General features: G+C 40.3%; 1 protein-coding gene across 1 annotated transcript in view; it reads left to right on the forward strand.

The window, feature by feature from the left end:
* The first annotated feature begins 200 nt into the window (after nt 1–200).
* Nucleotides 201–24796, forward strand: part of DCLK3 (doublecortin like kinase 3) — a 32181-nt gene continuing 7585 nt past the window's right edge. Inside the window, exons 1-4 of the mRNA XM_071561447.1 lie at nt 201–371; nt 14048–15936; nt 22986–23118; nt 24010–24177. Of these exons, the coding sequence (XP_071417548.1) occupies nt 311–371; nt 14048–15936; nt 22986–23118; nt 24010–24177 (2251 nt within the window). The 5' untranslated portion in view covers nt 201–310. The remainder of the gene's footprint in view (nt 372–14047; nt 15937–22985; nt 23119–24009; nt 24178–24796) is intronic.

Here is a 24796-nt window from a genome sequence, read left to right on the forward strand (position 1 = left end):
GGGGGTAAACGGGGACGCGTCGGTGGCTGTGGCCGAGCTGGGCGGTGACAGAAACGGGGCCCGGGGATCGGCGGGAGGGGAGCGGTGTCGGCGTTGTCGGGGCGGTGCCGCCCGGCGGGGCAGCCCCGGGAGGGCGGGCAAGGTGCGGAGGTGTGACCGCCGGTGTGGCCGCTGCTCGGCGCCGCCTCCCCGCCGGGTCCCCTCCCACTGCCCTGGCAGGCAGGAGGCGGCTCGGAGGGACCGCGCGGTGCGGAGCGGAGAGGAGCGGACTGCCCCTGGCCCCAGCCCAGCCGAGCCGAGCCCCCGCACCATGCCGGCCGCCGCGCCACCCCCGCTGCACCCCGCGACGGGCGCCTGCTGCCACTGCGCGGGTGAGTGTCCCTTTCCTGCGCCACATCGCCGAAACCCCTGCCCGACAGATCGCCAGCTGGGGGGGCTCGTTTTGGGGGGGAGAGGGGCGAGCGAGGGAAGCCGCGCCCCGGCTGAGCGCGGCGGCGGCGAAAGTTCCCTCGCAGGTCCCTGCGTGTCCGCGGGGTTGCGCTGAGCCGGGAGAGCTTTCGGTGGCCTTTGGGCTCGAAATGGGGGCTTGAGACTGACGGAGGAGGGTGGGATTCCTCTTGGCCGTGGGATTGAGGCGAGGGCTTTGAGACGGAAGGGAGGTTCCCGAAGGCGCGAAGTTGGGGGTGTTTATTTCACTGTATTATTTTAATTACCTGTATTTTGAAATAAAGAGAGGCCCCCTCGCCTCTCTGTTCTGTGTCGTCAGGGGCACTAGTGAAGGGGGTTCGTTGGGAAGTGGGTTACTTTGGGAATCATAAGAGGCTATGACTGTGCGGAGAGCCAGTCCCTGCTGCTGGGTGGGGGTCGCGCCGTCCGTGCCCCCTTTCCGAGGCTCAGACCACCCCAACAGCCGTGCGAGGTACCAGAGCAAGTTTTGAAGTCTGAGTGTGAAATCAAGTGTTTTCTATTCCAAAAGGCATGCACGGTGCCTTCTGTATGGCCAGGAAAACTGAAGATTAGAAGTAACTTGCACTCTTAATAGTCAGCGTAAGTATAGCTCACTTGGAATGAATGCTTGTGGGCTGCTCAGAGCACATCGATGCTCAGCCAGAAAAGTAAATAGCATGCAGTGTAAGGATTTTAAGGTATTGCACAGCTGTGTGTTAAAATACACTTGAGGTTGATGAGTTTTCCCTCAGCTTGGAGATCTCTCCAACTGGAGCTACACGGGTTACAGGCATGGGCTCAGAGGCTGGGGATTGCTGTTGTGTCAGATGGGGATCCTGTGACATGTGGCAGCCAAACCTCTCTGGTGACAAATTTGCATCCTCTGACTTCTGTAGTTGTATGAGTTATGTTTGCTCCTATTTAATAACCAAATAGATATTTATAGGAAAACTATGCCATGACTTTTTTTCTGCACAGTGTTATTTTCTGCGCTTCTTTGGGTACATTCAGTACATAAAGTCAGCAGGACTAAACTGGCCACTGGTTTGAGCTGATGAAACAGTTTTCAGGGTGTGTGATGTTGTGTTTCGGGAACAACCTCATACACGGAAACTTTTGCTACACTGTACTGAAAAGCTTCCTTGTTTTTAAAGAAAGAATACAACCAAGAAAACAAAGCAACCCCTTGCAACAGTGTAACAAGTTTCTAGCTATTTCCTCTGAGCATTTTGATTGAAACCATACTATGTGAGGGTATAAGCTAGGAGTTTATCAACAAATCTGATAGTTTGCTATGCATGCTTTTGCTACTAACTCGATGGAAAAATGAAAATGTGAATATATGCAGGTTTGCACGCAAGTTTGTCTTCCCACCTCCTTGTTTCCTTTTTCCTCTTCATGCTTCTTGTGTTTTTTTTTTATATGGTCTGAATGCAGTTTTGACACCTCAAAATACTGAGAACCCAACAGACTCCCAAAACAGCTACTTTATGTGGTAGAAGTATAGTTATAGCAACTCTGTCATGCTCTTATCATGAGATGATTGCATTTTATATCTCAGGAAGCCACCCCATGACTCTCCAGATAAAACTGGTCCTGCTGAGTTAGTCTCTTTCTTGTGGTGTATTGGGTGTGGATCTCCTGAAATGGCACGATTTTTTATGAAAATTTTTGCAGGATGTTAGGACACAGCAGCTGAGAGTTAGCCTCTGGTAAATCTCCATCTGTGGTTCATTAGCCTGAATTGGTTAATTGGACTTAAACTGTCAGCAAAGATAAGATAACTTAGTATAATTCAAGTTATTATCAGCTGTTCAAACCTCTGAATTTGAGCTGTACTTAAGTTACCTTGTCTTTACTGGTTTTTTTTATGCTCAAGTTAATTATCTTGTACAATGTAACCTGACTTTTGAATGTATCTTTATCTGAGAGTGTCACTTACATTCTTTGTATCCGTCTGCACTGCTGCTTTTTCTAGTCATGTTCTGCAGAGCGTCACAATTTTGGCATCATCAGTATTTTCAGCATGTGGTGACTAAGGGAAGTTGTGTGGGATTCATTTCCCCATTTTTAAGATTACTTGGCTTAGTTTGTTTTCTGCAGAAACAGCTATAGTTTTGTAGAAATAAGGAAAGTTCAGTGTTCTTCCTTCTTTTCCAAAAGCTCTAGGGCAAATTGAGTCGGTTTCTGTCACTGCTTTTTCTCATTTCCTTTCATTTGATGATTCGTTGACATTTAACAACATTTGAAATTAGCGTTATATAGATTTTCTTGTAAATATAATTAGCATCAGAACATTATGGTGACTTTAGCAGCCTCAGTAAGATCTGATCCAGATCTCACTGAAGCTAATGTGAATCTTTTAATTAGCTCCAGTGCAACTTGGATCAGAGCTGAAAATATGGTAGTTGAAGAGGTGAATGTGGCATTTCCCTTCTTAAGAGTATATACTATTTTCCATCTTTTTTTCAATTTCAAGGTATTGGGGTCTGTCCTTTTGGAGTGTTCCCTATATTCTGGAAACAATACAAAAAGGAGAGGGAGCTACTGCCTCAGTTGGTTCTAATGTAAATTTGGAGTTTTGGGAATGCTTTCAAATTATCTATCTTACCTAGCAGTAGTTTACTTTCAGTGCAAATGTAAGTCAGGCATGTTTACCATCTTTCCTCTGTTGCCAGCATTGTTTACTCAGCCTAATTACTGTAAGAATGCAAAACAATTATATCTTATATTCTCAGAAGAAGCTCTCAGTAGACATTCTGAAAACACTGTCTCCCACTCCATCAATATTGCCAGCCTGCACATATTGTCCAGGTTTTAGTTTTCTCATCATCCCAAATAATGTACTTAATAGAAATATCTGGTGGTGTGAAAATCCTAATCTTTCTGCTTGTCATCATGTTTTTGAGTCTAATTAGCACTGGCTTACAGTTTTTCCTGAGAAACTCATTTTCTTTTGTAAGTTCTGTGAAACAATTTATTTTGCAATGTTGGCATTAGTATAAGAGTCTCTTCTGAAACAGTGGTTCTGTAATAATGGGGTTGGGAATTCTACATTTATATGTGAGTTAACATCTTTTAAATGTGCTGTATTTCCAAAGAAAACTTCAGTGTGATTTTCCCTTTTGCAAAGCAGATGGAGAATTAGACACTGGCTGGGTCTTTCCTTTAGTTATGTAACAAGGTTATTGGTAATAAAGGATCTAGAAGCTTAATTAAACTCTCAGTCACACCTCTGCAGGCTTTTTTACTTTCACTGGGTTTGCTCAGTTGCAACTGATTAGTCATCAAGTTGAGATTTAGGAAGCAACGCAAATACAATCTCCCACAAGAAGAAACACAATCCTGCTCCTTTGACTGAGACATTGTTGGCTAACAGGACTAGAAAGAAGTTAAAACTTACTTTGTGATGAAACATGAATAATTAATTTTAAATATATGGTACTCCAAGAGTTGAGAGCATCAATGTGAAAGTGAAACTCCTTGTACACTGATCCTTGAGAAACACAGGGAGGGCTTTGCCAGATGGATTCTGGCAAATACTGCAGTTGTGTAAGATGTTTTTGTTTCCCTCTGTCAGTTTGGTCCCTCTCCTGAAACATTCTTGAGGGAAGGTCCTGGACTGCAGAGCTGTCTTCCCTGGGCAGACCCTAAAGCAGTCAAACTGCAGAAAGCAGCCATGGCTGCTCCCAATAAAATACACAGCCTGTCATCTTTGAAAGAAATTAAATAAATGAGCAGTTTCATAATATTCTTTTTTTGGTTTTATGCAACTTAAACTGAGCCTCACACCTCCAAAGGCACTGATTCATTTCACGTGCAGTCTTACATTTCACATAGTCTTTACAGATTATGCATCTGTGTACTTTTCTGTAAGTCTTTCTTTATGCTTGCTTTGTAATTTGCTACCCTTAAAATGTCAGAAAGAAGATAATGAAAGTGGGGTTCTGCTCCAAAAAAAAAAAAAAAAAAAAAGTGAAAACTATGGCACTTGTGAGTCATTATCAGACTCCATGAAATCTTTACCTTCATCTGTTGCTCTGGGGGTGATTCAGCTCAGTTTAACACTAACACATGGCAGTAACCATCTGTGTTTGCTGTAAATATTTTATTTTTTAATTACAAATGGCTTGCTTTAGAAAATCTGAAACTGTACAGTGGAGTGGTTGTTGGCCTGCATGGGAAGGAGGTAAGTACCTGGGAAGGTAATTTTTACCCAATCACTGTTTCCAGGTTGGAGAGGGGAATGTAACAGAGAGCAAACCAGACTTCCCTGCAGCATTCTGGACCCTGCTGATCCATTCTGGGGGAAGCTGGACATCAGAGGGCCAGTACAGACTGAAAAGGGACTCTGAACATTTAGTGAAGAAGGGGGAAAAGAAAAAAAAATGCAAAGAAATCTCCAAGTTTATTCTCTTTGAGGAGAAAGGAGGAAAAGTGTCTGCTAAATGTCACTGATCCATTGTGATTTGCATACAGTAAATATGGCCATGTGTTATGGCATGCTGGGCCTCCCGTATGCTTTTCATTGTGGGATGGCACCCACAGTGAGACTGGGGGCAGAGGCACCATCCATCCTCAGAATGGAAGAATCCAGAACTCACCTAGCCACAGTGAGGGTTCCAATGCGGGTCTCCCTCGGGATCCATCCCTCTGCTGAAGTCCAGCCAACTGCAACCTTTCTCCATCAGACTTTCATTCTAGATGGTCCTTGCCATCTTAGGTAGTCCTTCACTACAACATTTGCCTAACTTTAGTTGCTCTGGTGCTGTTTGTCCTCTAGGATCTCCCATAAACTCAGAAGTCCATATGCCAGAACTGGCAGTGCAAAGAGAGTGAGATAAATAGGCAGGGAGAAGGGATTAGACTCACTTCCTTGTAGAGCAAAAGACTGGGGAATAATGAGAATGGGCATTCATGGGACTGAAAGATTTGGAAATCTCTTGTTTCAGTTTGCATAACACAATGTATGTTTATTCTTAACATAAAAAGCAGATGTATTGAAGATGTGGTGTATGATGCAAAATTTTGAAGTCATCTTCCCTGCCCTTATGAGGTCAGGGAGTGGGTACAAAGGTGTGTGTCTCCCAGGCTCTTGAACCCTGAGTGTAGCCACTAAGGATGTTTTCTTTCCTTGCAGGTCACACTTTGGTAACTCACCTAATGGGGCCAGACATATTTGGCTGGGAGAAAATTTAGTTCTGTTGGTGACATGTAGGACAGAAGGAACCCAATTTGACACACAGCTGAGTTTGCAGTGCTGACAGTTATAGGGAAAATAATATTGCAAGCAAATTCAAGCATGCTTGATGTGAAACTGTGAAAGATAATGAACTCGTGATCCCATCACACTAACTTTATATGATCTTTTAGGGCTAAAACTGTGTATTTCTGATGGAGATATTATTCTGATTTTTTTGTTTTTTGGTATGTAAGCCCAAATTAGTTTTTCTTCAGTGAACTTAGAGTCCTGTCTGAACTGCTGAGTGATTTGAATTTTCTAAAAATTGGGTTAGACTGGGTCAGCAATTGATCTCCACTACACCAGTGCAAATTGGACATGGATGTTCTGGCATGTGTATGGCTGGAGATGGCCATTTGGGTAGCAGAGAACATGTTAGAAAATTAAAGTGATAACTGATTCCTGCCTTTTATTTTTTTTTCATTGTGACAGTATTAAAACTGCTTTTGCAAGATAAATGGTATTCTTAATATTGAACATGGTTTTGTTTTCCTTCTACTCCAGTAGCTAATGCAGATAACAATTCTTGTAAATACTATGCTAAAAATACTTAGACTGTGCTTCTTTTATTTGGTTTTTTAAACTATGATTATAATACCATAGGACTTACAATAATATTTTATTGCATAGTATATTTTATAACTGCCTTACCATCAAATGTATTCTGAGCACATAAGATTTGTTCACTGTATTTCTTCAATGTATTAAAAAATGTATTTCTATGAGGCCACGTGCTTAAAATTTAGCATTACTCAGCTTACAAAGTTAAGCCTTTATGACTATTGATTAGCACAGCTATCTCCCCACCCTATGTCCCTGTGCATTAAGATATACACATTAATTACATTATCAGATGCTGCTTTTTTATCCCTAGGGGCTCTGGCTCCATCAGTGTATATGATGGACAAAGCTTACCTAATGAGCATGTACTTACTGTTTGCCCTGGCTCTTTGTGTCTCCTGCTGTGTGGTTTTTGAACCCTGCTGTTAATACAGGTTTATTAACTTGAGGGCTTTTCTGTCATGGTTACTGCTACAGTAACAAACATTTATTAGTCAATCCGTGAGACCTGTAAAGAGAGGGCTCATACTGCATTTAGTGGCAGTCAAGGTGCAAAAAAGAAGGTGAAAAGTACTTTAATCTTTGGAAAGAAACCAACTTGAGATGCCCAGGTCCTGAGTTTTGGGATGACTTAGCATTATCTGTGTGTTATGTTATATTGCCTTGAATGCAGTACCTCTTTCAGTACATGCCCTAGCAGATGTGAGCACTCAGCAGATTTGTGGATCAGGTCTCAGAATGTTGCTTTACCTACCACACTGTAATCCTCTCTGAGAAGTCTAGATTAAGTCAATTGCTTTGAAGCTCAAGGGGATTGGTTGAGACAAAATCAGTTCTTCAGGGCTGCACTGTCTTGAACAGAGAAACTATTCTTCCTGCATTTTTTTCCCCACACTTTTCAGCTCTTCTAGTTACATATTTTTTTTTACAACACAGTGCTTAATCTAATTTACCTGCAAAAGAGAATCCACTGTATCCTGAAGTAGACACAGGAAAAACTGTATACATACATACTGTCTTGTATGCAAAGAGGAAAAAGTAAATTCCAAAGGGAGGATGGTTTGGGTTGGAAGGGACCTCAAAGATCATCCAGTTCCAACCCCTCTGCCATGGACAGGGACCTTACACTACACCAGATTGTTCAGAGCTCCATCTAATCTTGCCTTGAAGATTGCCATCGATGGGCCACCCACAACTTCTCTGAACAACCTGTACTCTTACAGTAAAAACGTCTTCCTTTTATCTAATCTGAGTCTCTCCTCTTTCAGTTTAAAGACATTCCCCCTTGTCCTATCACTCCATACCCTTGTAGAAAGTTCCTCTTTGGTTCTCTTCTAGGCCCCTTTAGGTACTGGAAGGCTGCCTTCTCCAGGCTGAGCAACTCCAGCTCTTTCAGTATGTCTTCATGAGAGAGGTGCTCCAGCCTTTTGGTGATCTTCATGGTCCTCCTCTGGACTTGCTCCAACAGGTCCACATCCTTCATATGTTGGGGCCCTAGAGCTGGATGCAGTGCTTCAGGTGGGGTCTCATGACAGTTAAGCAGTGAGAGAGAAGCATTTCACCTTGATCTGCCAGCCACACCTCTTTTGATGCAACACAGGATACGACTGATAACTTTAATTTTCTTTGGTCTTACTGATGAGCTGGCTAATGTTCTTTTGGTGCAGTCACCTGTTTGTGTGCATGTAGCTTTTCTTATTTTATAAAAAAGTATAAATCAAGGTAAGCTAATATGTCATGTGACAACAAAAGGAGGTAGATGTCCTTTATGGATACCGGAAAGGAGCAGATCATGCGAGCATATTGTTGACTTTTAAGCCTGTCCCTTTGTCTAAGTTTGGCTTTCTACCTGACTTCTTGTTTTGCTCTTATTCTCACCCTCACATTTTAGTGCTTCCATATTACAATCTCCATCTGCTTCCACTGTGTCAGTAAAGTTCAGGGAAATTGCTATCAGCCAGTATAGTTCATAGAAACTGCTGTCGGGTAGTGCCTGACTATGGCACTATTTGCTTCATTCCCTGCAGTCTGTCCCAGTCCTTCTTAAAACTTCTTTTCTCTTACCCTCGCAGTCCAGTTCTTCACTAGGTTTCCTTTTTCAGTTTCAATTTCATATGTCTGAGCTGTATGAGCCTTAGTAGCTTGCTAAGGCTGGAACTAACAGCAACTGTCCTGCTACATTTGTCACTGGCTGAAATTTGAGTTTCTTTTTCTACTCAGGATTTTATTTGGTCAAAACTGATACTCTGTGTCTGCCTGTCATTGTTGCTGAAATAACCACTAGCTCTGACTCAAACAAAACCTCTGCCCTAAGGTGCTGTAAAACATGGTAGGGAGGCAAGGATGAGCACAGGGAAGAAGAGGGTGCTACACCTATGACTCCTCTGAGAAAAATTCACCAATGGTGTTCCAACAGTAGGGCTGTAGATAATGCCCATGTAAAATTCACTTACTGTAAAAGAATGCCTGTGATCATGTTTTGTTTCCATGTATCTAATTTAGTGTCTTGAGACTTGCCATAGTACTACTTCAGTCTTGGGCACTGACAGTGTGCACTTGCTCTGGAAATTTCAACTTTTAATAATTTACAGCAAGGAGAGGAGATCAAGATGGCTTATTTCTAGAGGAGTCAGATTGCATCCTGGGGGTGACTGCTGATGCACACTGGTAACCTGTATGAGCTACACTCTTGGCTATGCTGTGTGCACTGCCAGAGGCATTCTTCACACTCAAGTACTTAAAGACACTTTTTATTATGGTGACATGAATTAAATCTTTTCAATTCCAAGTAAAATTATTCCTTTTTTTTCCCTATGATTTTTGTTTGATGTGCCCTCAGAAGGAATTGTAGGAGCTAAGGAAAAAACAGGCATTAGCACAAATGCTGCTAATGCTGCTCTTTCCCTTCCCATTTGGAATGGTGTTTTGTTTATCCAATACTGAGACCAATATATCAAAACAACTCCAAGATAACAGTTTCTGTCATGTGCAATTTTGGTTGTATGAAGAATGCTGCTAATGTTTTGGGGCATTTTTGTGGTTGCCTTGTAAGTGGAAGCCTTCTAAAGAACTTGTAGGGCTTAAATAACACCACCTTATTCACAGAAAGCAATGCCATACCTAGATCCTATTTCAATGCTGCCTTCTGTTTTAAATTGTGTTGTAAAACTCCTTCTAAAAATTTAATTCCACTTCAGCCTGTGACTTGATAGCAGAATTAGCTGCTGGGTAAACCATTCAGTTAATTACTGAAACTGTGACTCAAGCAGGACAGCCAAGAAGAGTACAAGATGAGTGGCAGTATTTTATTTAATGAACAAAAACCTACACACTGGTCAAAGAAATGGGTAAGTTTGGAAAGACAAATGGCAGCAATACATTTTTAATTGCCTCTGGCAAACTCTGTTACCCTGCTGTTTTAGGAAGCATAGTCAGGCCATTCACAGAATCACAAAATATTGTTGAGTTGGAAGTGACTTACATGGATCATCAAATCCAGCTCTTAAGTGAATGGTCCTTACAGGGATCAAACCCATAACCTGGACATTATTAGCACCGTGTTCTAAATAAGTAAGCTTATTAGAGTCCTTAAGACGTAGTTGGTAGAGGGTCTGCATACACAACTTCTTCAGAGCTTAAGTCTTCAGAGTTCTCTTTATTTTACTCCATGTCCAGAGTATGATCCAAAACACTCCAAGGAAAGTTTTTTCTAGAGGAATTTTTGTGGTTTCCTCACATGCTTTCCCACACTCCTATCCCCACAGTGAGATGGACTGTGATGATCACAAATGAATTGTAAATTTTAGAAATTAACCACAGAAGCTGTGTTCCTTTCAGGGGAACATTTTGTCTCCAGGGAACAGTTGTGCTCTGGTCATACGTGCTAATTTTCTTGTTCCTGTTGCCTGTTTGAGCCCCCAGATCCCAGTTTGGTCATCCCCTGTGCTTCTCTAGGGACTTGGTGTGATCACTTCCCTTACAAGACCAGCATGTCTTCATTGTATGGAGCTATGTATCAACTGTGAGTTCCAGTTTTCTTTTTCTTTCTGAGCCCATGTGCAGAGTTTAGGTGGGATGCAGAGTGTTGCCTTGGCCCTGCCCTTGCCCAGCAACAGGCCTCGGCATCCTCCTTGGCCACCCCGCATAACTGATACTTAGTAATACACCAGCATCTCTAGATAGATGTGTATACAGATAGGCACATTCATGCATGAATCAATCCATCTTAATGTTTCTGAGAAATATTTATATTTGATGATTGTTAGCTCTCAGTAGGACAGTAAAAGAAAAACTCGTTTTATTCTATGATATATAATTTGTCAGTGCTTGAACTCATTGAAGAGTGTTTCTGATACCACCTCCCTCTTCCTCCTTCTCCCACTTGTACATAAATATGGAAACAAGATTTTGAAGCAATATAAATTTTAACTAAAGGATGTGGATATGTGTGTGACCTTTGAAAGCTTTCTAGAAATGCTTGTTACTGCTTTAAGTGTGTGCACTTTCCTGACAGATTGAGGCTTGTTTCATGTGTATCAGTTAAATATAGAATAACTGAGAAATAACAGAAACTGTGACTGAAATAGTTGTAATGGGCAATTGAAGTGAATTTTTAATTTTATGTAATATATAGTCATTGTGACCACTCATTCAGCAAAATTTGACACTTCCCCTTTTCTTGGAAATTATGTTGCCGTGAGTACCCCCAAAAACAGGACTTCAAGCCAAGTTAATGTCGGATAAGATAAAAAGGTACATTCTTTAATGGCCAGGCTTGGGGCTTTTAGGAATACATGATGACATCTTCATGCTGCCCCCTTCTTCCTAGAACACTGATTTCCATGTTTTTTATAATATTGCCCACCCAATCCCCAGTTCACACATCTCTCAGTCCAGCCCCAGTCCCACCCCTGTGCCATCCCCCAGGATTTTGGGGCTGGGGTCACTGGGACCCTCTGTTCTTCATCAGCTCTTCTTCCTCAGGCTTTGGAGTTTTTCCAGTGTTCTTAGACTCAAGGTTGTTGGTTTATGTTTGGTCTTATTTTGCAGGCCTTTCTGATAGTTGTCAGCTCTTGTACCTTGAAGAGAGCCTAAATAGCTAAAAGAATTTGAGCTACTAATCTGTGGTAGGGGTTAGGATGTATAAACAATGAACATAAGCTGTTACAAATATGAACACTACATTTGCTACAGTTACAAATACTTCTAAAATCTATAAAAATGAAAAATCAGAAAACCCCTTTGGCATCAATATCAAAAGATTCTTTTATATATTGATTTAGGCATTCATAAGATTTTCTTTCTCTTCTTATAAAAGTATGCAACACTATTCTTATTCCTTAAATTGTTATATATTAATTTATGGCTTTTGTCAAATTGTTTTCATCTAGGAATCAAGTCAGTTTAAAAAGCACAAAACCACATTCCTGCAGTGTTCTTAATAATGACATAAAACTGCTCTTATTCCATTAGTTATAGAATTAAAAAATAAACTTGGCTTCTGTTTCAAGCTTAGCCAATTTTGTGAAGAAAGGAAACATAATTGATGCTTGGGTAATTGAAACAATCAACAATGCAACCAAGCACTTAAAATTAGTGGTTAATAGAAAGGTATGATTATAGCAGCGTAGTTGGGAGAAACATAAGCTGCGGGAAAAGTCATTATTGGCGCACCATTGTTTTTAATGTTGTACCAAGATCATAAGCAGTAAAAATGTCAAGCACTGTTCCCATAAGCAAGATAATGCTTTGATGACAGTGTGTACGCAAGAATCTGGAAATGTTAATTCCATCCAAAGCTTCAACAGTTCCTGGTAACGTGTTCTGGAGTTGATTTAGTTTTCAGAGAACTATTATTATGGCTGAGTTTTTTTCTTCCCCATTCACAGTATGCTTTATTCTGGCTGAAATGTAAATACAGAATTGTTGAAGAATCACTAGCACATATGTAGTCATCTTTTGATAACAAGGAATCATCCTTAAAAAGCAGAATGAAGACAGAAATATCTTATACAACCACCAAGCATTAGTCACACATAGCTCTTATATAATGCTTACGTCTTCAATCAGCATGCTGGCAGCTTGGTTTCTCTGTAATATTTGTTTGGAGAGGAAGCATCTATCTCATTTGGCAGAGGAAGAAAATGAAGCCAAGAGTTAAGGGACATGTTGGGGGGCACACAGTGCTTAGCAGGTGAGAGTATTTCCACTAAGAAGTGTCCTGCATTGTACATCAAGCAGAGCCAAAAGCAGACTTTTCCCCCTGAAGACCTGGCCTTTTGGACATGCTATTTTTGAGGCAGAGCAAGTGAATGCTCTGTTGCAGCACTTGTTGCAGTTTTCCCTCTTGTTGTTCCAGATGAGGAGGTGTATTTCCTCTTAACCCTATTATGCCCCGATGAAAAGGACAAATAAAAACACATAGCTTAAAATACTGGAAATGGCATTTCTGCAGTTGAAAACTAAAATGTAGTAAGCTTAAGCCTAGCACGAAGAGGATCACTCTTACGTGCAGATTTTCTTTGAGGATTTGCCCACTGCACTAGGACTATGCAGTCATAGTAATGTATGAAAATGCATGAGATTCTCTGGGAGGTAAGCCATTTGTGCATAGGAGTTGCCGAATTGTAATGGTTCAGGAAATATTCTGGCTGCTTTCTTTAGTCTTGGTCCTGTTAGTTCATGTATATTGGATGGTTGTTCTCAACTGAAGTGCGAGGCTATTAAACAGAACTGGAAGCACTCTGTAATCTCATTCTGAAAGTTTATTTCTTGAGGCTGAAAATAAATGCATTATAATCAGGTTTTAATCCTAACAAGTACAAGAGATCAGAGTACTTTTAGGGGACATTTTTATTCCTAGCTTATTGTTGTGTTGGTAGGCAGGGAATTACGTTATAGCTTTGTTTGTCCATAACTATATGTTATGTTTTCAGTTCTGCCTTTTCACAATTATGCGTAACAAATGTTGTCATTTCATTTGGCTGATACTTTAAGATGAGATATCAGATGGAAAATTTTTAATATCCGTAGAGAACACTCAGAACTCCATTTTTACATAATTTTTAGAATAAAAATTTCAAACCAAAATACTGGAAAACCAGCACTCCAATTATCAAACAAAACTAAGACAGCTTTTTTTTTTTTTAAAAATTACATTACACTACTATTGTATGGTTTATAAAATGACTGTAAAATTACAGCAAAAGTAATGTTTTTTAAAAATAACTCCATTTATTTAATTGGTTAGAGAAGGTCCAGGGAAAGTGGAGATAGTTATTTATAAAAATGTAAGGTTGCATGTATGGCACCATCTGGTAGTAATTTTCAAGCATATAAGTAATTAGTTTATTTTACTTCATGCAATGCAATTGTGAAACTTGTTGCCGTGGGGTTTACAGAGGCCAAAATTGTAATTGGGTTCAGAAAGGAATTGAGCGAGTTCATGGTAGATGTATTCAAAAGAGAATGCTAAGCAAACTGGATGCAATCCTGGTGTTCTTTGAGGATTTCAGAAAGATCTGAGGATTTAGAAGAAAGATCTGTTTGTTTTCAATGTTATTATTATTTTTAATGATGTTTCTCTGTCACGAAATGAATTTGTAATTTCTCACTATCTTGACAATGTTTGTAGTTGTGTGTATGTGGAGATACTCCCTGGTGGCAAAGTTCTTTATAAGGCTTGAACTCACCTACCCTTACTCTCTGAGGTCACATAAACTGACATGGAGCAAACTATTGCTCAGAAAGGCCTGATGATGCAAATTAATTAATATGCCTGCTCTTTGTTTGCCTTAGGACGCCGAGACTTGTTGGACCATTCGCCACACAGCGCAAGCTCAAAAGTAAAAGAGAGGAAACTACATGGGACTTGTCCTCCTGTTGGTCGTGGGAACTATGGAAAGCCATGTCTGAGTGAAAGCAGCCATAGGTCCTCATTTTTCAGTCCCCGCAAGGGTTTTCACACGATACATTCCGAGCACAGTCCTGTGAAGCCAAGGATAATTACAGTGGTGAAACCTGGGGGACGAACACTCCGAAGGATAACCTTGCTCCTCAACAGGAGGTCAGTCCAGACCTTTGAACAGTTGATGGCTGACATTTCTGAAGCTCTGGGCTTTCCTCGTTGGAAAAATGACCGCGTGAGGAAACTTTACAATCTGAGAGGCAGAGAAATCCGAAGTGTTTCTGAATTCTTCAGGGAAGGTGATGCGTTCGTAGCTATGGGGAGGGAGCCCCTCACTTTGAAGGACCTGGAAGTGGTATTACAAGAACTTTATCCTGAAAATCCTTATGCTGCCACTGCTGCTGTTCAGCAGAATGAGGAGCAGTCCCAAAAACTGAAGAGCAGGCTGTATGACAAGGCTTTGAAAGCAGACAGTGGCCTTGATGAGACAGAAATTACCAAGAACTGCAGTGATGGCATGTCTCCCCAGCTGGTAGCTGGACATGAAGGAAAAAGTCAAGCCAAGACAAAGCAAGAAGAAAAAGTGAGAACCAAAAAAAAGTGGACTAGAGAGACCTGGGGTGGTGAGCATGGAGTGATGCCTTCTAGGAGCACCCGAGAAAGTGAGAGGTACCTTAAACATGAGAGGAGTTCTGAGGAGGGTTTAGAAGAGAGTTCAGAGGAGGGGCTGAGGTGTGAGAAGTGTGAACAGGAAAGGCAGGCCAGAGAAAAGTTTCAGAGAGAAAGGCAGGGTGAGGCCTCATTTGAAAACAGAGACATCACCACGAGTGCATGCCAGAGGTATCACATAGAAAGAAATACAAAAGTCAGGAACTGCCGAAAATCTTCTGAAACTTGTCTGGAGGGTGAGGAAGTTGTCTGGAAAGATAATGGTAGTAGGAGGATATGGAAGCCCCTACAGAGGATTGTTAATGAAGGGCTAGAGAAGCAAAAAAGGAGCATTGAAAAGGAAAGGGATATGGAGAGGCATGAAAACCATGGGAAGGAAATAGTAAGAATCAGGAAAAATGCTGTAGAAGGGCTCCATCTATCTCATGAAGTGAAAGAAGATAATGGAAGTAGCAGTGTAATGAACCCAAGTGGTTGGCTAAAGAAAGACACTCTGAGGGATGCTGAGAAACTGTCTAAAACACACAGGGAGGTCAGAGAGGGGCAGAGGGCTAAAGAGGAAGCTTGCAGAAGAGAGGGGAATGCCACACACAGGGAGAGTGACATGACTCGATGGGAAAAAACAGGAGAGCGCAGAGTGAATAAAGAAGAAAACAAGGCTCAGGGACTGGAAAGCACAAGCCGGAGGTATGCCATTAAAAGCAGAACTGATGTGGAAAAACACTATGAGATTGGCAGAACTATTGGGGATGGGAACTTTGCAGTGGTGAAGGAGTGCCGCCACTGTGATTCCAATCAGATCTACGCCATGAAAATTGTTGATAAATCCAAGCTGAAGGGGAAAGAGGACATGATGGAAAGTGAGATTCTGATTATTAGGAGTCTCTCTCACCCCAATATAGTAAGTTTAATTGAGGTGTATGAGACTGAAGCTGAGATCTACCTAATCCTAGAGTATGTCCCAGGAGGGGACTTATTTGATGCAATCATAGAAAGTGTGAAGTTCACGGAGCATGATGCTGCTGTCATGATCACTGACCTATGTGAAGCACTGGTTTATATTCACAGCAAGAACATTGTCCACAGGGACCTCAAACCAGAGAATCTCTTGGTAAGTATTGTCAAACAATTGCATATGTGCAGGAATTGAATTTATTTTCTTTTCAGTTATGATTCTTTGAATATTTTTAAGCAAATACTATGCAGAGTTAATGCACTGTGGCAGGACTGTTTGGAAAAATGGGTGCAATTTTGAAGTAAAATTACAATTGTAGTTTCCTTTGCATAGATCTGCTGTGCATTGTAGGTAGTGGTGCTTGCAGATAGAAATTCAAGTAAAAATTATGAGACTTTCAGGGCTAGTGAACATTTGTATTTTTCTGAAACCAAGCCTTTTACGTAGCATCTGTCTTTTAGGTGTGCAAGGGTAGATCATAATGCATCTTCATTGCAGACCAAAATTTATTAAAATTGTTAATTTAGCTTGTTGGACTTTTTGTCTGCTGCAGTTGCATATTTTTCAGACTGCTGTCCTAGTCTTCTACTGTAGTAATTTCTGTCTTGTGACAATTTATTTCTTAGAAGCAGAAGTATGATGCAGTTGATTGAAATAATCTGACAGTAAGATGTGAATGTTTTGGTGAATACAGCATTAAAGTCAGCTCAAATAGTAACTTCATGCCAAAGAGAAAAGTTCTTGTTTCCATCACATTTCTGAGGGTACATTCTTTCCATCCAGCACTGAAGTCAATAGAGTTACTCACATGTGAATATGCGTAGAAATGTTTGTAATATTGACTCTCCACAAGATACTTATTGTAGAACCATAACAGTAAACAACTCTCCCTTTCTTAAATGTGTGTTATGTTCTTGTACTAAGGTTCCAAATTTCATGATAATCTAATAAATAGCAAATATTTTCCAGTCTGTAACAAATTAGATTTGATCTGCTTTTGTGAAAGATCACAGTTAGCCAGACAAAAAAGGCAATAGATTATTTAGTCCTATGTGCCATTTGGTGCTTTTAAGGGAATTAATCTCTGGAGTAAACGAGTAATGTAGCTTTGAGAACTCACAGAGGTTGAACAAGGCTGGGCTGGAACCGTTTGCTCTTTTAAGTGAGCAGTAGCATCTATGCATCCGGCTATGCATCCTGCTTAGTCTGATGAAAATTCTTGTTATGTAGTCTGTGTGCAAATAAAAGGTGGTGATTGCAAGTGACTGGTTTGCAGGAAGAAGTGTTGCCCTGCCTTTATGTTTAGTTTGCCATTAGGAAAAAACTTAGTACTGAAATGCATTTTCCATAAGCTGATTTTCCATTATGAACCAAGTTCTGCTCCTTCCTATTTGCTGAACACAAGGTAGTGCATGTGAAACGTCTGAGACCAGATGCATCACTTCCCTCTATAATACATAATTGTACAGTGATGTGTAAGCAAAGAGGGGCAAGGTGCAGGTCCATTCTGGTTGTTTTCACATTTAGTTCACAGAACTGCAAAATGCAGAATGCTGGGCAGTAGCAATATTGTGCAGGACTGAAATAATCATGTTGCCCCTTCTGAAAGTCAGCATGTTTTTCAAGGATCCTAGCCCATAGACATTTTTTAATACAAGAACAGTGTTACCTAAACACTGTGGGAAAGAAAATTATACCTATTCCAGTTTCATCTTGTCTGTGAACACTAGTATTGGACACCACGTACATAAACCATCCTTTTAAAAAAGGGAGTCTATTCAACCATCCAGATGAATCTATAAGCCTTTGATAGTATTGGATATGTCCCATGCTATCTAATAAGCATCCCTATAAATACAGGCCATTTGAGCAAGATTCAGGCTTTCCCCACTTTTCAATGTGCTACCTCTGTCTTCTCAGAGTGGCTGGAGCAGTAAAAGCAGTGAAGTGGGAAGGACAACTGCCACAAATCTTAACATTAGCCAGTGCTGAACAGTGCTGCAAACAGTACTGAAGCAAATTTCATGGGTTCATCTGTTGTTGGTGGGTCAGGGGCAGCTTTCTGGAAATGAAGCACAATGCTTCAAGATACCGTACCTTGCAGATATGTCCTTGATTGTGGGATACCTGTTGTTTCACTTCAGATTCCTACAATGAGGATGTTTAAATCTAAATAAGTCTACCTAGACTTTGTACACAGAGATCAAAAATAGTATGTGCTTTTAGGCTGTTAACTTGCTTGTCCTGCTTTGGGTCTTCTTTTGGTCAGGTGAATTTGTAATATCTCTTTTTATCTACTGGTTCTCCTTAACTCTTTCAAGCAAATGGGAAATGGAAAAGAAAGGACCCTTGGTCTATTTTACCAAGGAAATGCACATGTCTGCTGTAAGCCTGCTTTGTGTGGGAATCTAACCCTGTTCTTTGTGACTTTTGAACATACTGGCTAATTTTCATGGGAGTTATCAGAGAAACAACAATCTGGGGAAAACAATATTTCCATTAGTTTCCCAAAAATGAGCAGCTGGAGAAAGAAGAAAAACCTCTGCTCTCCCTACAGAAGAAAAGGTAGAAATACACTTTGACGTCTAGTAAATTGTAAAATTATTGACACAAGAGAGAGTTACATACCTGGTTTAATGATTACTTCACTGCACTTCTGTTTCTCTTATGGAACTGTCCTCTAGTTATAAAGCTCTGTACCAGGCCACCATCATCCTTCCTGCTTTTCCCCTTCCTCTTTCACTACTATGTCTTCCCACAATGATCAGACTCTCTGCAGCATAGCTGTGAGGCAGAAGGGTGGTGACTTGTGCTACAAAAACAAAATCTGTTTGACAGCTGGTGTGAAGACAGCTGCTACGACTGCCTCCCATCTGCTAACAGAAGCACCTCATTTAGGACTAGGTGTTCAGCAAGAAAACCTTTGCTACCAAGGATGGGTAGTGTGGTATGTTTAGTCCCACAGATGAAGCCTGTCACTTCTTTGATGCTGCCTGGTGGAGTAGGATTTGTTGGCCAGGTTTTTAGATAGGGAGTGTTTAATTCTACAGCTGTTGGCATTTCTTGACTTATGAGTGAGAAATTAAAATCAAATTCTGGTGGTGTTTTTCCTGCTAATAACTTTAAAAGGCACAAAGGCACCTCCTTTTAGGGGGAAGGGAGAGGACTGTATTTGTGATTGTGTACTCATCTCCTTGAGCACTTCCCTAACATACTAATGTGGTAATTGTTTAACACTCAACTTCATAAATAAGTGTTACAGCTTTTTATGCATTTGGACTTCCCCCCACTCCACTTTTTTCTATCTCTGAAGTTTTCATAAAAGTATGAGAACTTCAAGTATCGCCTTTCTGTCCTTTAACTTTGTGACATTATTTACATATACACAAAGCAGTGTCAGTTGTCCGAGTGCATGTGAGTTAAACTCCTGTTTAGCCACTTACCTGTAAAGAACTTTCAGTATGATAAACCTACAGATGGAATTTTCTGTAAGATTTTTTTCGTGGAGGTTCTTCTAGCTAGCAGCAAGGAATGTCTGACACTCAAATCTGTAAGCAGTAATTTTTCTTCAGCTCTGTCTATTTCCAGTATATGAAATATCCCATGAGTTAGCTTGCTCTATGAAGAATCTGGACTACCATATATATGCATACAGAGAAATATTAATGCTGTAAATCATCACCATCTTAAAAACCTGGTGGATTTCACAAGGTAAATATGAAATCAAAGGAGCATTAAGTACTGGAAGTCATCAACAGGCAGGAAGAAAGAAGACTAATTTTTCCCCTCTTTGAAGATGAACTTGGTTTTGTATTATATTTTTCTAGTTGTATGATTGGGATTGCTAGAAATCCTCAGACAGTATTGTAATGACTTGCCACATCATCTGTATTTGAGAAAGTAATGAGCAATCCTGACTGCCTTTAGTCCAAGGCCACCAGATGTTGGCTTACATTGCAGTTGAAGAACCTAAGTAGTTGTATAGCCTAAACTAGCTGTCTATAGAAAGTGCATTGAATAGTGGTCTGTCTTACTTCAGTTAAGTTTACAGGGAGACAACACTTTTAAATGGACTTTTATAACAATTCTTTACGGTCTTGAGTGAAAAAGTAATAGCTATCTTTAGTTGTCACTGGAAAGGCTAGTATGTGCATTTAATGTTACGATTTTTGCTTTGTACTCACCATTTCATGGACACTGATGATTTCAGATGTACTGGAGATGTCAGAGGTTAGATTTTTCTTGTGGGGTTGTACATTTCTGTGATACTACTCTGAGTAAGTCGTCTGGCCTCAGGATTGAATCAAAGGAACCTGAGAAGCCTTTGTTTCTACAGTGAAGCATATTTGCATGCTCAAAGTGATGCCAGGTGATGGAAAGGTAGACTGGAAAGTACAAAGCTGGAGATGAAGGGAATGCTCTGAGATGCCTTTGAGTTGTTCTGAGCATAGTGTTACTGAAGCAACTGGGGTCTTCAGGCACACTGACAGGCTACATGCTGTTGTGGACATGATTGTCACAAAGCTATGAAAATACAGCCGCGGTGCATGCTTGATTAAGCAAGTTTGATTAAGTAAAATGAAATCTCTGTGGTTTTGTCTGGGAAGAACAGATGGTGCAGTGTTGCCACCTTGTGCTTTGATGGGAGATTAGAAATTGGGCATCCTGAGAAAAGGAAAAGTACAACAGTACATTTTAAAAAGGAAGAAATCTGATTTCCTTCCCACCACCCTTTTTTTTTTTTAATGTGTATAAACATGTCAGTATTATTTGTCTTAGCATAGTAGCATGCAGGGTAGTTGAAATTCCATGTGACATAACTTTCTTATATAGTTAAAAAAATACTATGTATACAATAGGGGAATATATTAATGGTAATATTTTCATAGTACATATAAAAACAAGCATTTCAATTTTAAATTTTTGTAGCATCCTATCACTATTACCCATATTGTTAGAATATAAATTCTGTGGACAGATGTTGTTCTAGAAAGCAAGTGTTACCTTTATAATTTTTTTTTTCATTTTTGTCTCTTTGTGTTCACAGTCCATTATGGCAAAAAGTCATCATGTAGTTGCCTAATATAATAGAGAAAATGGCTATGGTATTTTAGCTTTCTCCTGCAGAAGTTTTGACTTTATTTTCAGTTTCATACAGAAAAATATTTTTTCTTGGTAAAGCAAGAAAAAACCCCAAAGTGTTCTGCTTAACCAAAACTAGAAGAGTGCTTATATCTTGGAATCCCAGAATGGTTAAAGTTGGAAGCGACCACTGGAGATCAACAAATTCCCCTACTCAAGCAGGTTTACTTAGAGCACGTTGCTCAGGATTGTGTGCAGATGCGTTTTTAACTTCTCTAGAGAAGGAGACTCCACAATCTCTCCACAGTTCCAGTGCTCAGTCACCCTCACAGTAAAGTTCTTCCACATCTTCAGATGGAACTTCCTGTGTTTCAGCTTCTGCCTGTTGCCTCTTTTTCTATTCCTTGGCACCACCAAGAAGAGCCTGCCTCCATCCTCTTGACACCCTTCCTTCAAATACTTGGAGACATTGATAAGGTCCCCTTGCAATTGTCTCTTCTCAAGGCTGAACATTGCTGACTCATATTCAGCCTCTCACCCACCAGCACCCCCATGTCCTTCTCCACAGGACTGTTCTCAATCCATCTATAACCCAGTCTGTATCAATATCGGGGATTGCCCCAGCTCAGGTGTAGAACCTGCACTTGCCCATATTGAACCTCATGAGGTTCCCGCAGGCCCATTTCTTGAGCTTGTCCAGTTCCCTCTGGATGGCATCCTGTCCTTCAGACGTGTCAAACTCATCACTCAGCTGGGTGTTGCCTGCCAGCTTGCTGAGGGTGCACTTGATCCTACTGTCTATGTCATCAACATATTTTATTTCTTAAAATAACATTTCATTAACTGCACTACAAATTAATGCTAAAGATGTGTGCATACAAAATTAGAATTGGAAAAAGCATTTTGACTACTTGCCAGGGAGATGGAGGAGATGAGAACTGCTGAAAAGACCCATTTAGGAGGTGATTCTGCATGGATCTATTCATTCAACTCTTAGTATGTAGTGACCATTGCTAATTTATTTTCAGGGTAGCAGGTAGAGTATCAGAGTAATTTGAAAAGAACATAAAATTTTTGTTCATTGGGGTTTTTTGTTTGGTTTAGAGTTCTGTTTGTTTCTTTATTGTTTTTGTTTTGTTGATGTTGTTAGACCAGTATGATCCGGACAAGCTTTTCATGTATTCTAATTTTAGCTGGAATAGGGTTATTTTTTCTTCTTAGTAGCTGATACAGTGCTGAGCTTTGGATTTAGTATGAGAATAACATTGATAACACAGTGATGTTTTGGCTGTTGCTGAGCAGTGCTTACTCTAAATCAAGGACTTCTCAGTGTTTCATGCTCTGTCAGGGAGCAGTTGCACCAAAAGCTGGGAGGTAGCACTTGACCTAAAGGGATATTCCATACCATGGAACATTATGCTCAGTAAATAAACTGAGGGAAACTGAGGAGAGTGGGCCAGGAGCTTCTGGAGGCCGCTGAGGTGTGGGCTGGGAGTCAGTGGGTGGTGAGCAGTTGTGTTGTGCATCACCTGTTTCTCATGGGTTTTATTCCTCTCCCTCTCTCTCTTCTCATTGCAGTTGTTGCAATTATTGTATTTTATTTCAATTATTAAACTGTTCTTATCTCAAGCCACATTTTTTTCAGATTCTCATCCCCATCCTGCTATGGGGAGAGGGGAAATGATTGATCAAGCAGCTGTGTGGTACTCAGTTGCTGTCTATGGCTAAAACATAACATCAAGTGACACTATAGAGTCAGTAGTTTACTTGAGATGATTGCATTTAAGTATAAAGACATGCACAGCATTTTGCTTTCCTTTCCGAGCAAAAAAGAGCAGTTTACTTTCCAAAGAGGAAATAATAACATTTAATTGACTCTTGGATTTTTTTCCTGTTCTTCCTTTTTATTTCTTGGAAATTGCGTTGTGCCAGAGTTTGCAGAGTGAAATTTTCTTTTTTCTGTAAATGATTATCCTCTTAAATATATGCACCCTCTTAGTATATGGGGAAAACCCCACATTACTGTTATTAAAACCTCTTCCTGTTTTATTAACTACTTCCTTTATATTTTGCTGTTTTAAAGTGCATCTGGACTAAATGTATGTATATTTTGTTGGGTATAGGTCCAGCACAACGCAGATAAATCTACCACACTGAAATTAGCAGATTTTGGCCTTGCAAAGCAGGTTACAAAACCCATATTTACTGTGTGTGGAACACCAACATATGTTGCCCCTGAAATACTTGCTGAGAAGGGTGAGTGTATATATTTATAATTTGTCATAAATCATACAATTAGTCTGAACTTTCTAATCATGGAAATATTCCAGAATGTTTCAACCTACTGATAAAGCTTTTCAGAGTAGGAGGGTGGCTAGCAGTGCAATCTGGGAAAGGAAACCTTTTAGCTTTTAACAAGCACAAGCATGACATCAGTCTTGTTTGTATTATTAATGTCTATGAGAATATAACACTGACTTCCAAGCAGATAAGCCATAAAGCATCATAAACTGTAATTGCTGAAGTGGCGAAATGACAAAAAGTTCACCTAAGGGTACCCAGCCCCATTTCATCACTGCAACCCAAAAAACTTTTCAAGGCTCCTAATGATAAAAAGTCATTGTGAACATATATGTTAAAGTTATGTAACAAACCAAAACATGTTTCACATCAGAAGGAATTTAGCAGATTTCATATATAAAAGATTCAGACCTGGAAAGAAGTCAGTTTTGCTGATGACTCAAGCAAAGCTATTTCTGGTTTTTGTGCTGTGGAGCTGGGTTGCACATCTCCAGTTATATCCAATTTCAATGGAAACTTGGCACTCTTAGTGCTTTTTCAAAGGGAATCTGAGGAGAACTATTTTAGAAATATGTGCTGTGTTTTCTCAATTAGTCTCCAACTGACACTGGCCTTGTGAGACAGTGTTTGTGAAACATGTTTAGGAAGAGAGACACTTTGTGAGAGCTGTGGTTAATAACAGGCAGCTCGTAAGCATCATGTGCCAGCCACCTATTCTTTTGCTGACCTAATCTTTTTGTGGAACTGAGCAGAGATTTTATGTTTCTTTTTCATTCTGTTTCCAAGGAACAGTTCCCTACCAGTTGTGATTTTTCTTTCTGAAAATGTTTGTCTTTTCTTCCTTAGGCTATGGGCTCGAAGTAGATATGTGGGCAGCTGGTGTGATCCTTTACATTCTGCTCTGCGGTTTTCCCCCTTTTCGCAGTCAGGACCGTGATCAAGAAGAGCTGTTTCAGATCATCCAGCTGGGTCACTATGAGTTCCTTTCCCCTTATTGGGACAATATTTCTGCAGGTAAGATTCTGCATTTATAGCAGATCTAAGAAGTGGCAGCCTTCTCTGTAGTCAGCAAAACTGTCTTTTGCTCAGGATAGTGAGCTCAATGAACTTGGGGTGTCTCACAGGTCTCCTGTGTGATTCTGTGTTTGCTTTAAATGTGGGTTTAGTCCTCTGGCACTATCCATGGCTGTGTTTTTGAATATTACCTCTGAATGCTTTAATGAATTGATCCCTTTCTAGACAAGAGCAAGGATAGTCCTCACCTTGCTTTTCTGTAGAGAAAGGTACAAAAATAATCTCAAGAGTTACATTTGATTGTAAAGATGTCTGCAAACATCTCAAAAGCTGAGAATGAAATCCTTGCCCTGCAGAACATAGCACGGATTTTTTATTGACATCAATGGAGTCTGCACATAGTGACTTTTCCCTTCCCACAGGCTAGTACAGCGTCTTTCATGCACTCTCCTGAATCAGAAACTCTAAAACTCACTTGCATCCTGTGCAGTCTTTCAAGAACATATTCCACAACATTCTACAAATTTTATGCTTCTTAAGGGATGAGATACCCCATGCTCATTCCTGTGAATTTGAACACTCAGCCTGATATCTTCAGCATGCTTTAAAAATTAAATTG

Source organism: Pithys albifrons, chromosome 7 (genome assembly GCF_047495875.1).
Source record: "Pithys albifrons albifrons isolate INPA30051 chromosome 7, PitAlb_v1, whole genome shotgun sequence".
Classification (NCBI taxonomy): domain Eukaryota; kingdom Metazoa; phylum Chordata; class Aves; order Passeriformes; family Thamnophilidae; genus Pithys; species Pithys albifrons.